Source organism: Thamnophis elegans, chromosome Z, assembly GCF_009769535.1.
Source record: "Thamnophis elegans isolate rThaEle1 chromosome Z, rThaEle1.pri, whole genome shotgun sequence".
NCBI classification, from domain to species: Eukaryota; Metazoa; Chordata; class Lepidosauria; order Squamata; family Colubridae; genus Thamnophis; species Thamnophis elegans.
Window position 1 is genome coordinate 30,738,929 of NC_045558.1, and position 16,235 is coordinate 30,755,163.

The 16,235-nt window shown below is 36.4% G+C and overlaps 1 protein-coding gene across 3 annotated transcripts in view; it reads right to left on the bottom strand.

Annotated features, from left to right (window-relative positions):
• CDK6 (cyclin dependent kinase 6) overlaps nucleotides 1–15,827 on the bottom strand; it is a 131,882-nt gene extending 116,055 nt beyond the window's left edge. For all 3 annotated transcript variants that reach the window (XR_004256870.1, XM_032235517.1, XM_032235516.1), the window contains exons 1-2: nucleotides 14,902–15,827; nucleotides 6,708–7,179 (exon numbers count right to left, since the gene is read on the bottom strand). Coding sequence is in view for 2 of the 3 variants with exons in the window: in XM_032235517.1 (XP_032091408.1) it covers nucleotides 6,708–6,940 (233 nt within the window). In the remaining variant the exon portion in view is untranslated. The remainder of the gene's footprint in view (nucleotides 1–6,707; nucleotides 7,180–14,901) is intronic.
• Between the last annotated feature and the right edge of the window lie 408 nt (nucleotides 15,828–16,235).

Consider the following 16,235-nt stretch of genomic DNA (forward strand, 5'->3'; position numbering starts at 1 on the left):
TCCTTCAAATGTTGCGCACTCAGCATCTTTGTGAATTTAGAAACCATTGCTGCCATCAGGCACAGTTGATTTTAGCAATACCTTTTCTACAATAGTAGAAATAATTAAATCTACCAGGCTTTTGGGCAGCTGCTTAAGGAGCAGACTTAAAGCTGAATATTTATTACATGAAAAGCAAAGTTTTTGTTTTAACATTTGGTACATACACACACACACGCAAATGCACCAGTATCCATTTGATATGGGATACTTTTGCTTGAAATGCTCCACTTCTGATTCATATTCTATAAATGCAGATTCCAATAGATTCAAGCTGTTAGGTGGTGCTGGATGCAACAAATATAATCAAAATCAGAAGAATATTTACAGATGCATTACAGCAGGAAATATTCCTAATTTTACACACAGGAATTTCCTGGATTCAATATGTCATTTGTTCCTGGCAAACTCTATCCTTTGTCTGCATATACTTCATGTTTTCTGCAAGCAATGAATGTTATCTTACATAACCGGGAGATATATTTGTGCCAAATTTATATATTCTGGACAATAATGACTAATTAAACATTTAATTTTCCAACTCTGGGTACGCTGAATTTATCTTACCAAACACAATTGGAATGCCAGTATGCTTATGCACATGGTATGCTTAGATATTTATATATAAGCCTTGGCTTTTTTTAGTAGGGGAAAGGTGAAAGAGAAGTATTTCCAAGGAGTTTCAAATGTTTTAAAATTCAAGATTCTCTTACAAATAAGTAAGGATTAACTTCTGAAGCTCCTTTCAATGGATTATAAAATAGAATACAGAAAGTAACATTTCGGAGTTCTTTCTTTAATTTCAATTGTAGGTGATATAAAAAAGTTCTGATGATGTTCCTTGAAACCAATAGTTACAAGGCATATCTCATCAAACCATAATGTGATTAGAAGCTGGCTTCTCTGAACCAGGCAAACTGTTTTATAACACTATCACCTATACCATAGTGTGGTGGATGAACCCAATTAATTAAATCTTAGTGTACAAATCATGTTAAAACAAATCATGCTTAGCTGAATATGCAAACCTCAACTCTTCTTTTGTTCAATCTCGGTTCTAGATTGAAACTCCCAGCTGTTGTTATATAGTACTAGTTCCAAGTAAGAAGTTAAAGCATTATCAATCAGTTAACGAGGACTTTTAACTAAAAGATTTTTGTATCAGTTTGTTCCATCAGATTATACTAAACCTACATACAATAATTATTGAATCAACTAGCACTGACCAAGGAAAACAAGTATGGACAACTGTTATTATTTGGCTATTCAGAAGATTAGTGCAGTCCACTGAACCAAAATTACAGAAGGATAGCTGAGAAGATTAATATTATAATAAAACAAAGCTTGTTTTACATAAATATTTTTCACTGAATTTTGAATGACTGCATTTCAACGAAAAAGGAAGGAAGCTGAATGTTTATTTTTCTTTAACTGTTCTTTTCTATGGTTGATTACCTAAACATTTAATAGTGGATGATAGATCTCCTTGCCTTCTCAAACATAGTGATTTAAGAGGTTAAAACACATTTTAAAGAACATTTCAGGCAACTTTTGCACTAATTATCTTGTGGAAAGCAAGAATGGGCATTCTTCATATTATGAATAATTTATTCTGATATGCAAAATTATAAAGTGAGAGATCTGGATTCAGTATTGTTGATCAAACCAGGTCTATATGCATGTAAGCCAAATCAAGTAAAGATTACTGTAGATCATTCTGTGTGAAATCTAGATGTATAGTTTTAAACTGTAGCATTGCATGGAAAGCAGCTGCATGCAAAGACTTGATTCCACACCCAATTAATTCCTTTTGAATCAAATCGCTATTCTTTATGGTGGCAGTTCCTCATTCCAAAATGAAATGATCCATAGAGAGTAAGGTTGTTAAATTAAGATGTCTCTCTATATATAATGTCCAGTATTGGAAGGAGGGCATTTTGCTTAACATCAGATATTGAGCACCTTCAAGGAAGTTGTGCTATAATGTTCAAATCTTGATGGAAAAATATTCTAGACTAAATAGGTTTGAATTTATATGATTCTTCTTAAGGTAATTATCAATTAACAAAATGTATGATTTAAAGTATTGTAAGAGGGTCAACACCAAACTATCAAATTTTAAACATTACATCTAGTACAATAAATTCTACTATCATTAATTGTTGTATCTGTTCTATCATCAACTATTTATAATATATGAAAATATTATAACCTCTCATCATCTTTTCTTCTTATTTCTTTAACTGACAAAGTCAAAATACTGTATTATTCCATTCTGCATTTGAAAAAAAAGATATTCACCTATTACTGCATACCATAATAAACAGATATTTCCCTATGAAATAAAATATTGAAAATATATTAAAAACAGATTTCAAAAGAGAGTATATGTTTTGTTTTCTTAAAAATCATCATAACAGAAAATGACTCAAACTATAGCAGTGTTTCTCAACTTTGGCGACTTTAAATCCTGTAGACTTCAACTCCCAGAATCCCCCAGCCAAAGTCGCCAAGGTTGAGAAACACTGAACTATAGGACTATATACAGGTACATAGTTTGTTTAGTGACAGTTTGTACTTATAATGGCACTGAAAAAAGTGGCTTATTATTATTTTTCACACTTAAGATCATTGTGGCATCCTCATAGTCAGGTGATTAAAATTCAGACACTTGGCAGCTAACTTTTTATTTATGACACTTGCAGTGTCCTGGGGTTCATGCGATCCACTTTTTGCCACCTTCTGACAAGCAGTCAATAGGGAAAACAAATTCACTTAACAACCATGTTACTAATTTAACATTTGAAGTAATTCACTTAACAACAGTGGCAAGAAAGGTTGAAAAAATGGGGCAAACTTCACTTAACAAATGTCTCAGCAACAGAAAAATTGGTGTTAATTTTGGTGGGGAATTGAGGACTACCTGTACTCCTTTCTTTGTGCTATAATTTTCTCAGATTTTTACTACAGACTCCAGTTGCTTTCTCATAGTTCTTTTGCAATCAGTTTATTTTCAGATGACTATTGTTCATTCAGTTTTGCCTTTCAATAATTGAATTCTAGAAAAATAAATTGCTTAAGGCATTAACAATCAATGCATCCCGAAGCAATCACCATGCAAGGCATTTAATGGTATGAATGTTAGTTTCCAGATCAGAAACTATTACAACTAGCATGGATTTTAGAACAAAACAGTTACCTATATAAATAATCAGCGTAAGGAAATTGTAGTTGGCTTAAATTATATGGTTTTTCTACAAAAGCCTAGATATATAGAAATATATAACTATAAGTAGATCACTTTTCTCCACCCTGGTACCCTCAAAATGGGAAAGCATGATTCTCATCATCTGTATCAGCATAGCCATTGGTCACATTGTCTGGGGATAATGGAAGTTGCAGTACAATACCCCTCAAGGTCACCAGTTTGGGGAAGGTTGAGAAAGCTTCTAATTTCTTTCAGAAAGTGCACTCAATGAGTAAAAATTAAGAGATTCTAACTAGTCTTGAATTCTATTGAAATAGACTTCAATCAGCACCCCATCTAATAGACTGTTAATTGTCTTTCTGATATACTATAAATACTCAATTTTATAAAACCTACTACTTACACATAAGATAGATTCATTGTTACATCTAGAAAAGCAAAATATAAGGCTCTTTCTAAACTCATTATGTTGATAGGTATAAAATACTATATTAATGTGTAAACAAGATATCTAAAATAAATTGATATAGCACTGCAAAAAATTATTTTAGTAAGTTCCAAATATTAAGATTTATTACTTGTTTATAAACTTGTGAAAATTCTTTGGAAAATTTCATTAAAAGTTTTAATCTAGCTTCTTTCAAATTCCATCATAATACCTGTTATGCATAAGCATTTTTTTATAATTAGTCACCATGTACATTTCAACCTCATATATTATTACATATCAGACATATTACTCATCTAAAGAAACAGTATGATTAGAATTAGTGGACTCCACCCATGAAAATTGCAAATGAATCTTCGCCTACAAGACTATCATATCAGCAAGAACATAGCATAAATCATAGACATGAACAGAAAGGAGTATTCTGTTACTGATGAATGGCCTTGTATCATTTCTGAACCATTTATAAAATCTAAAACTTACAAAAACTAAAACCATCATAGATGGGAATAAATAACTCTTTCTTCTATTTTTTAAATCACATTCCAAATCATATTTTCAAATCTATTAAAAAATAGGTCAGGAATTGCTGTCAAAAATTAAACATCCATGTGACCTGAGATCAGGGGTGGGTTCCTGCCAGTTCTAACCTCTTCTGTAGAAGAGATTCCACAAATCTACAGTGCCATTTAGAACCAGTTCCAGCTCCCTCGCCCCGCCTGCCCGCACATCATTAAGATGAAGACTGAGAGGAGGAATCCTGGGAGTTGAAGTCCACAAGACTTAAAGCTGTCAAATTTGAACACCCCTGGGTTTTTTTTTTCTAAAGGGTTAGGGGTGCAAGGGTCTTGTAACTTGACAGCTTTAAGACTTGCACACTTCAATGCCAGAGTTCCTGAGCCAACATGACTGGAGGAGGAATTCTGGATGTTGAAGTCCACAAGTCTTAAAGCTGTCAAGTTTGAACACCCCTGGGGGGGGGTTCTTTTAAAGGGTTAGGGGTGCAAGGGTCTTGTAACTTGACAGCTTTAAGACTTGCGTGCTTCAAATGCCAGAGTTTCTGAGCCAACATTTTGGTTGTTAAGCAAAAGCGCTGTTAAGTGAGTTTCACCACATTTTATAAGTTGGCCATGCCCACCCAGTCACATGGCTGGCAAGCCACTCCCACCCAGTCACATGGCCAGCAAGCCACTCCCACAAAGCAGGCGACACCTACAGAAGAGGTTCTAAAAAAAATTGAAACCCACCACTGCCTGAAATGTAATATATTTAAAGGCCATGAGATGTAATATATCTAAATGCAATTGAGATGTAATATATCTAAATGCAACTAAGGCTACAATCCTCAATGGAAATTATGTTTTGTTGAATTCAATATGGCTTACTTCTAACCAAGTAGGCAAAGTGTTTAATCCTTGGAGTAGATAAACTTCTACCTTAGTGTATTTTGTTCTCCGATGTTGTGCCATGCATAATACACCCAGAAACAAACTTAAGTGTGAGATATGCAATACAGGTAGTCTTCGACTTATGACCACAATTGACCCCAAAATTTCTATTGCTGAGATGTTTAAGTGAATTTAGCCCCATTTTATGAACTTTCTTGCCACAGTTGTTAAGTGAATCACTGCAGTAGTTAAGTTAGCAACATGGTTGTTAAATGAATCTGGCTTGACGTTACTTGTCAGAAAAGTTGCAAAAGATGATTGCATGACCACAGAAGACAGCATGTGTCCATATTTATGACATAAATATGAGTTAGTTGTCAAGCATCAGAATTTTGATCACGTGACCATGGGATTGCATAAGGGTGAAAAATTGTCGTAAGTCACTTTTTTCAGTGCTGTTGTTACTTCAAACTGTCAGTAAATGAACTGTTGTTAAGTCAAGAACTACCTGCACAAAGTAGTGAGACAAGTGCAGATCTACACAATGGAAAAACAAAACAACCATTTCACAAACATATGGCGCAACACAGGAGAACAAACTTATTAGGACAAGATTCAGCAGTCCATCTGCATTTGAAAGACAAAGGTCATTCTTTTAAAGACAGCAAAATCCACATTCTGGATAGAAAGGACCATTGGTTTGAAAGAGGGGTAAAAAAAGGCCATTTATGTTAGAATTGAACATCCCTCCTTCAACAGAGGGGGGGGAGATATAACAACACATATCCCAGTCCTTTCAGCAGTTCCAAGACGATTCCACATCATGTGCACTCTAATGCAGGTGACTCTGAGGGCACAGATAAATTCCCAAATGGCCTCAACAAATCTCAGAACGCTATTGACCAGATGTTCTGCAAAGGAATATGATCCTTCCAGCCCACTCCCAACCATCCTGTTATAACTAATCTTTCCATCCCCCCCCATCGTTCAGTTGGAAGTAGATCTTCTTGGGTGAGAAGCAAAATATCTTCTTCCTCAGGAAAAGACAGTCCAGTTGCCTTTTGAAAAAGCACATTTGAGACAACCATGACCTGGATGACTGAGAATCTCCACAGACATTTACCCATTTTGAATTTTTATTTTACATGCAATTTTATTATATTCTGTATACTCTTGAATTGTTTAAAGGGACTATTTTCTAAACTAAGTTCTAATTTCAAAATTAACTTGGAGACCATATAGGATGAGTATTGCCTTAATAGCAATATTTAGTAATGCTAAAAAAAAATTATAGGTTGACTTTGGCATAACTAATTCCCAGTACAAAATACACTCTTTTTGTTTTTCCTTTTTGTGTTCCAGAAATCAATGCATACATGTGGCACGATGCCCATCCACTCAAATACTTAAGTCACACACCTATGCCTCTGGAGATGGATGTTTGAATGCGTAGGAGTCAAATCTCAAACACAGATGGGTTAGGCTGGCAATATATTCTCTTAAACAAACTATTCCATATATCTGCTCTAATGCTCAGGTTATCCAAATGCCTTTACTTAAAATGCTCAATATACACAACTAATCTCAAACATGGTTGATTACATTCTCTGCCCCACTTCCTCACCTGACCACGTTGGGATGCTCAAATGTTTCCAGATGCTTCAAGACTGCCACCTCGCGTATAGTGGAAAGCGGCATCCCTTCCTCGCTGGTCTGCACCCGCACCCTCTTCAGTGCTACAAAGCGCCCTCCATTCTTCAAGTCTCGAGCCTTGAACACTTTCCCATAGGCTCCTTCACCAATTTCCGCCACACATTCATACTGCTGGTCAGCTAGGCTCATGTTGTCCTTATCCATGACTTCACGGCTTTCCTTCTTCACAAATTGTTGCCTGATGTTCCAACTGTTGAATCTGTTGACCTGGATTCCAGTTGGCAAAATGCACTTTCTGCTACTTCAACAAGTATCCAGAACAATTAAAGATGGGCCAGTCAACAGGATGTAACATTCAAGAATTGTAGTAATAAACTGTGGTTGCCCTATTGCTTAGCTGGTCAATGGTCTTTGGAATAAATCTCTGTGTAACCCAATTCAATCTATAAAACCAAAGTGTGTGTGAAAGAGAGAAAGAGAGAGAGAAAGAGAGAGAGAGAAAGAGAGAGAGAGAATATATTATTTCTCATCACAGAATATCTTTTCATTTATTTTTCAACTGTTCATTTACTTAATAAATAATATAACAGCATTACTTTCACTACTTAGTATACATTACCAGACTACATTCCCATTATTAGTGTTTATATCCCATTCCCTATATTACTAATTTTGTCTCCCTTCAAAGAGTGCTCATTTTATTTTCTCAACAACTGTCAAGTTGGTCTAAGAGACAATAGCTGGAATTACCCATTACACTAAACTAAGGATAGTTTTGACCAGTTATGTTTACATTATCAAGTTGTAACTTGATACACACAACTAAGCCAAACAAATTCCAATACAACAAAACTCATTATATGAATTTCTTCATTGAACAGGTCACAATCTATACATTCTGAACTCTGTAGGTCAAGACTATCATTACTGAGTTGAGTCTCAAAAATATACTAGTAATCATTTTTTTTTTAAATTGAAGGTTTCTATTTCTATTAGCTAAAATTTCCAAGCATCTTCAAGGACAGATGCCCTTCAGATTTATAGACTTCAACTTCTAAAATTTCTCATTGAAGGAACTGCTTTGCTGAGAATTTTGCTGTTCCTGATAATTCTGGGAACCAAGTTCACATATCTAGACAGAGTCCAAACTGGGAGAAAATTAATAATATAAATGGAGAATTGCTATGGAATTGACAGCAACAGCCGGATAAGCAAAGCTGCAGCCAGGCAAAATAGAAAAAAAATTGGGCTTGAATAAAGACTTTTCAGTTTCTCTCTGCAGTTAGCAATGTGCAAGACAAAGCCAAGATGTAGATGAAATGCATTTTTTTTAATTTCTAAAATTGATCATATTTGGATTTTAAAATGCTGTGATTCTTTTACATGTCCAAAGAGACATCTGCTACTTTAAAAAAACAGAGACACACAGATGAGGATTTATCCAAAGGGTGATAGAAGATTCCCAAAAGTACATCTTAGGGCAAGGTTAATTTCGCTAGGCACAATGATGTTGAATGCTCTGTATGTGTAAGATGTTTCCCACTGACATTACCAGGCTTAAAAGTGCTTTCTTCACATGTATCAGTACCAGTAAAATAGGTGAATAATAGAGTTAATTTTTAATGAAACCATAAATGTTATAATTTATCAAATCCAAACTCCATAATATTTATGCCTAATCTTTTTCTAGATAGACATGTAAAAGATCCAGTATGTGAAGACAATGTGGGAATGATTCAACAATGAAAAATCAATGCATGGCTGAGAGAAGTAAGCTTTATATCTATAGTTGTCATCTACAATCAGTGATAAATTATGACTGGCTACAGCAAATTCAACCTTCAAGTAATAAGGAGTGACAAGGGCTACAAAACTTGTCTATATACAGATCACCAACTTCTCTGTATTATCCCTAATGAGCAACCAAAGCATCACCAAGAATCAAAAACTCTTTTAATTTTGTTGTAAGTAAATGTCAAAAATCAGTAATTGTGAAAAAAACAGATTTTTTCAACATAACTTCAAGATTATTAAGGTAATTGCTAGTATTTTACAGATAAAAATGGACACCAACTCAGTAAACTATAGAAAAGACAATGGGTACATTCAGATAGCAGTAAGCAAGAATTTTTAAACTATACATTTCTTGAAGAAAAAACTATGTCAGGCTCAAACAAAGCATTAAATCAAACATACACTTGAGCATAAACCATGTCTATGTATTGTGTAGCTGAGTTTATTAACAACAGAATAATTGATTTTGTACTCCAAACTTTAGAATTCTGCTTAGCTATCCCAAATATATTTTCTCTTATTGCACCTCCTTTTCTCATCCTACTTAATTCTCTGCTTCTGCCATTGTGGCTGTGTAAACCAAAAACTTACTTGCAATGTGGGTCACTGTGGACTAAGTACATCTTATTAAAGCATTCATGTTCTTTACAAAGTTTGTACAGATGGTTAAAAATCCTCCCCACAAAATACATTTCCTGGGATTAATGGTGAAGAAAAGAAACTGAGCATGCATATGTATTCAAGGACAAGACTGATCTCAAAGTAGCCACACAAGCTTTTTAAAGGGTGTGGATGCTATAATACCTTAAGAAAGATGCTCTATTTGTGTTTACTACAAATTTTTTCATAAAGCTCTATTGTCTGTACCTGTGAATTAATCTCAGAATTTCTAATTAATAAAGATGATTGGCTGGGAAGACATCTCTTGTTCAATACACTAGAATATGCTAGGTTGGACAAGACTGGATTTTTGGTGATAGCTATACTTTGGATATTCTTCTTAAAAGGTCTTTTCCCACTATATTGTCTTTCTTATTTCCCTAATAACCCCAATCATCCTTATTTTTGCTATAGCATAGTTTTCCTGTTGTTTTCCATACTTTTCACACTTTGTAGTTCTTCCATTGAATTTTCCCTCCTATCCATGCTTTTTCTTAAGCTTTCCTTCCCTTTTCAACACTAAGGACCTTTTCTAATATTTTACTCAAGAATTATGAAATTCTCTTTTTCCCAGCCTTTATGTATGTTTCCCTACTTTACAATATGAGTTTTTATTCTGCATACTTAGCCGCCTCTGTTTGTCATAACTCCATTGGTGAAAATTTCTTTAGCAGTTGAAGAGTATGAATAATTCTATTCTCTAAATCACTACTCAAATTTACTTAGTTAAAGAATGGAGATAATTTTCTTGTAAGTATAGAAATGTGGTAGAAGAATCCATGACATCACTACTTATGATTTCTACAATATATGGGAAAACAATTTATTGCATGAAAGCTAATAAATTTAGTATGACATATGCCAACCTTAATCAACATATGCTAGCTTTTCACAACCAGTATTCTATAAGCATTTCTGAAGGCATGCATATTTGCATTTTTTTTAAAAAAGATCTCTGACAACTAAGACCTCTTCTTAAAGAAAGCTCTTTAATTATGTTTAATTTTTAAATAAATACTTTACAGACAATTCTTGAAAAGGAAAGAGAGCTTACCTTCTTTTTATACCAACTATATCATTTTTATCTTCTACCAGAATGACTGATTCATATAATTATCACTCGGCTAAGTATTAAGGGTCCTTATTAAAGTCTACAATTATCTCTCTCAGATTTGTGATTTAAAGAATGTTTGGAAATATTAGTGTTAAATAAGCTAAGAACTGTACTGATACTGTTTTGAAATTGTGACTTCCAGGTCTGTTGGGCTACAATTCCCTTCAATGATGACAATTTGCCTACTCTTTTTTTAAAAAACATATTACAAAACATTATGAAAGAAGTTTTAATATTTTCAGAAGATCATTTTAATATGGAGGTGATCTTTGGAGAAGAAAAATAATTTCAAAACAATATGAACTTGTAAATATATATTACAAATAAGCAAACATGAATTGAATTTAAGATAGGAAATTTTATCTCAGAAATACACATCATTTTAATTGCTAGTAGTAACAGACTATAGTTCACTGAAGAAAGAAGATGCAATCCAAGAACAATAGTGGGCAGGTAATGTCACACAAAATAAGCAAAACTCCATCTTGCATGATTCCCACATTTGCAGAATTTTCTAAGTTTTAAGTTTCTTGCTTATAAAATGGCAAGAAATCTTACCACTTTCAGCAATGGTATCAGAAAAAAGGTTTCCCTTCTGTGTTTACTGGTATAAGGCAGGTAAAAGGTAAAGGTTTTCCCTGTTTAGTCTAGGGGGCAGAGATCCATTTGTTATGTGAGGGAGCCAGTGTTGCCCGAAGACATTCTGTGGTCATGTGGCTAGCATGACTATATATTGAGGTGCACAGAACTCGGTTTCCATCACACCAAAGTGGTGCCTATTTATACTTGCATTTACATGCTTTTGAACTGTTAGGTGGGCGGGAGCTGGGTCAGGAATGGGAGTTCATCTGGTCAGATGTTACTCAGGCTGTCAGATTTTCAGCTGAAAATATCAGCTTTAACCTCTGAGCCATCATGCCCCTTCTCTTCAGCAGCTAACATGATGCAACTTATTTTTTGAATATACTACAGTAGTGTATGTATCAATGAACTTGAAGAGAATCATATGTGTAAAACAGTATTCTACATATATAGGATCAGTAAAAGCCCTTTATCTTCTCTTAATAAATCTGCAGCAACCTTTTGTTCATTTTTTATGATATGCAAGTCTTTCCAATAGTTATTGATTTATTATAGTATTGCAAAAAGTTTCAAAATAAGGAACTGGGAAATACCTTAAGAACTGGAAAAATGATACAAATGCACTCAAGAAAATAAGAAATAAATAAAGTATGAGCTATCAGGATAGTTGCCTGTTGGCAATTCACACATTTTCATCTTGCAATCACTTTGATTTGTGGTAAGGATAACTATTATCTCCAGAAAAAAAACCCTACATCATGTCTTTGCACTATTTTATAGTATGATAAAGCCAGTAGTCTCAACGTCTGATGGTTATGCCCAATTTATTGGCAAGAAAGACAATGGCTTGAGTAATACATGAAATACCACAGATAAAAGGCAACTATCAGGTTTTTTGTGCTCATACACTAAAAGAAAATATGAATAAAAATATATCTAAACAAGAAACCTAGCTACAACTAAAATATCTGCAAATAGTTCAAAAGATATTTATGTAATGTTGGGCATAGTGTTTCATGAATTAACCCTTTCATATATATGAAATAATTGATAGAATGCAATTTATCTGGAGCTGACCTAAGAATCAGCTGCATAAACTGGTGTCAATTTTTTTCTGGAAATAATTAAAGATGCTGTTCTGTACCTACAGGTTCCTAAATAAATTGGGGCCATATCTGAAATATCATCTCCCCCAAAGTGTACCTGCTTAAAGATCAGTTTCAAGAAAGTCTATAGTTCCTATCACTAGAAAGTTCACATTGATAGAAACACAATATAGGGATTTTCTGCAGCAGCAATTGTAAACTGACATATTTTCTTTCCTAGGTTCTAGAGCAGCCTGTTCTTCATTTGCTTTTGGGAAGGTTATTTAAAAATATTTTGCTTCACTGGTCTTTCAAATGGTTTTAAATGTTTTGGGCTTTCTCCCCTTAAATTTGCTATCTGTGATACTTCAGAATGTGCAAATTGTTGGGTAAGGAAAAGATCCCAAATAAGGCATTCAGATATAATTTTATGAAGACTTTCATTGCTGTTGCCAGCAAAGTGTCTGGGTGTTAATGCCTGAAGATTTTGCATTTCAATTAAGATGCTTTCTCTCCACAAAGTTGTTTAGGAAAAGTAATACTCTTACTTCCCCAGCTACATAATTCTTAATTATGTATAATATCTATAAATGTACTAAATCAAAGAATGTATTAAATTTCAATCCCACTAACAATAGTGGAATTGGGAAGAGATAAAGTCCATAACTGTCAAAAGTAGCACCAGATATTCAGAATTTTCACTGAACTTCAGAAAGTTCTAACCCTGGCTTGTTAACAAATAAGCATTTGTTTTAAACCAATTCTCAGTTTACATACAATAAAACAAATCTAGAATTGCACTGTATTCTGATTTCTACTTCTGCCTATTACACAGAAGAACATGAAAGATGGCACCCAAAGGTGCTTTTCCAAAAAGATAAAAGGGCAAGAAAGTCTAGTTGCCTTTTAGAAAAACACCTTTGGGGAAACCATGACCTGCATAATTAAGAATCCTGATAGATATGACAGACAGCAGCATTTAAACCCCTCACTTTATATGAAATCCATCCAACTTGTGCATGATACAAAATCACATCTCAGTTCAGCCACTTCATTTTCCAAATATACTGGATTACAGGATCCATCATTTCCAGCCAACACATGTAAAGGTACAGATAAAAGGCAGCATTATCATTTTATATGAACAGAATTTCACTTCAGAAATTCAACCAGACAACAATAGGTTGGATTTTAAAAACAAAAAGTTAACAAGAGGAGGGCAAGAAGGCAAATAAGTGTAATTTTTTCTTCCTCGGCTTCAATTTCAACAAAAAACAGATCACCCACAACTGATAATTTTCTTCAAAAATCCAGAAATAATAGCTAACAATGCAATAAACGTGATATTTACTTTACCTGTTTAATACAATGCTTTATTTTCACTATTTAAAACATAAATTTCTAATTTTCACAATTTCTCTTACTCAAAAGTTACCAATTCTGTCCTGGTACCAAATAGGAGAAAGCTAATCTACAAAGAGCAGCAGTGATTCTCTGTGGCTTTTGGCATGCATTGTTGCCAGTCCTAACTGGACAAACCAGAAATTAAAGATGGGAACTTTAGCATGCCTAAAGGAATTTGGAGTACAAATTCTGCAGATTATGCTGCTAAAACAGAGGGCCCCAAAGTGGGAAAAGCAGCTCTGAAGCTCAAGGATAGTTTTTGGAATGAGGGGGCAGGCACTGCTACATGCTAAAAAGCTGTTATCCTTTTGGCCATTATATTATAATTACTTTTACAAAATGTATTTTGATCCCACCTTTCTCCCACCATAAAATTCAATGTTCCTTTTGTAGGTGTTTCAGAAAATGTCCCCAAATCCAACTGACTAGCCCAATTTAATTTCTACAAAGCTACTCTATTATTAAAATCTGCTTGAAAAGATACCTGACAATTCTACAATATGGACCCTCCTCTGTTGTAGAAATGAAAGACAACCACCCAAAGTTTACTACAAGTTGCAACTGCAGGAAAAGAACATTCCAAGCACAAGCACCACCACCACCACCCACGAAATAGAACCTTCCCTAAGGTAAGAGACTCAGTAGCCAATAGAAAATAAGAATAACCAACGAGACGGCGCATACGCTGAGTGCCTCTGGGATGGAAGTCGCCCCCCACTGTCCAGGCGGCCTCTGATGTGCGAGGTTGGAAGATGGGAATCTGGGGCAGTTTCATGTGGGAGGTCGTCAAGGGGCGGGGGCTCAGCCAACACCGTTTTCGACTGTGAGAGGCGGCCACGCATGCAGCCCGGGGATGATTGTATGATGCGGGAGCTCCATGCGGAGCGCTCGTGGCTGCTGGCGACGGGCAATTATCGTTTCAATAAAAATACACATCCTAGGGGGCGAAAAGGGGAGGGGGTGTTGTTGTCAAGGGTTAGGGTTAAAATTCCCGCTCCAAGAAATTACGTTCAACTGTTTGCCATGCATAAGTTACATGTAGAAACCATGCATCAACTTGATGCACTACATGTGCTACTAGACTGTCGGCAACAGGCTAGGACGGATGAACCCCTTCCCTTTTCTCTTAATATCCTTCTGCAGACTCCTAAAATAGAAAATAAATGAAGTAAGTGTTTTGCGCAGCAACACTTCCCCACCGTTTCTTACTTTGCCACTGCTAAAGACGGCTCGAGCATGTCCATGAAAATCCCACGCGGACACTGAACGTGGTTCTCCGTAGAAGCTGCGCCGATCGCACAAGGACCACCCCAAAGCGCTCCCCTACTGCAGCATGCAAGTAACGTGGAGAGAAGGGAACTAGAACAATACTTTTCAGCCTCTTCCACTACCACCCTTTATTTTGTTTATTATTTTTTTTGTATTTGTTATCTCGAAAACCCCATTCCAGCAACCCACCTCTGGAAATTAATGAAGCATTAAGCTACCGATCTGTTTTAAGAGCACATGGGCACTTTCATAAGTACCTGGAATTGCTCAGGCGCAGCTTCGGTCTTCTGAGGAAGTTAACCACTTAAGTGGTCTCCAGCAAGACAGGAGTTAAAAATAGTTTTTTTTAAAAGAGAGAGAGAAAGATGAAAAGCGAAGACCTGGTGAGGCAGGAAAAACAATGGAGAGCGTCTTTTTTTTCCTTTAAAAAAAAAAATCCGCTTCCCGTGAAAATGAGGAGACGCGCAGCAGAATCGATCCGGATTCAAAGCGTTCACATGGTGACAGGGGAGGGTGAGCTTCCACGAGCGGAGCCTAGCAGCCGCGACTGGGGCCACACAGGTAGTGGCAGCAGCAACTCCGAAGCTCTACCGCTGCCCCGTCTTCGCATCTTCCTGCCAGCCGGGGGGGGGGGCAGACTACACCTTAAAGCGCTGAGGATCCCCTCCCCCTCTTTGGGGAAAGAGTGAAAGAGGCGCTGCTAAATTTTCTGGGGCTGATCAAAGCCTTTGCAACGAAGAGTCTCCCGAATACAAGGCTCCGCGTTAGCTCTGCACGCCGCCGCCGCCGCCTCTCCACGCAGTCCCAGTTTCTCTCTCTCCTCGGTTCCTGGGCTCGGTTTGAGACCAGCAGCAGGAGCAAAAGAGTTTCCCCCCACCTCGCCTCTACTTTTTTCTCCCCTTGGTTTCCCACGCTGGCTGAATGTGATTTGACCCCGTTTCAAAAAAGTTTGACATAGTGCTTCAACATTTCCGCATTCCAGCCAGACTACAAAGGCAGCGGCCGCCTTCTTCTCTTTTCTGTCTCTGCTCTCTGTCTTCACACTCAATGAAATCATTCATGAGCTCCCTGCCAAAAGCAGCCGCATACCGCAAGGGTCGCATCGGCGAGCACAGCGCAAGAAACAGGCGCCCGGAGGCCGGAGGAGCAACGCAGGGTGCTTGGCGAGGCGCGGGAAGGACAACCCAACGCGGGGAGGAGCGCCGGCTGCATCACAGCGCTCCCCTGGGAGGCTTCCGTGCTCGGCGCTGTATAAATCTCAAGCAAAAACTGTAATGATGGGAACGAACGTCTTGGTCATGACGCCTATGAATAAGAATAAAATAGTCGCGGAATAGCGTTAATCCGACTTTCCCGTGCAAATCTCATCCCGCGTTGGGTACTCTTAGGCAAGAGTATTTTCATTTCTTTCATCCGCATTAGATTTAGGAATGGTATTTAATTTGTTTTAACAAAACACATAATCTACCCCACAAATGAGCCTCCATGGCTCTCTTGCATATTGCAGTTGAGACTGGCTAAATAAAATATCCATGAGGCTGATTAAAGAAAAACATCCATAAATAGCCCCTATCAGCAAAGTTGCTAGGAT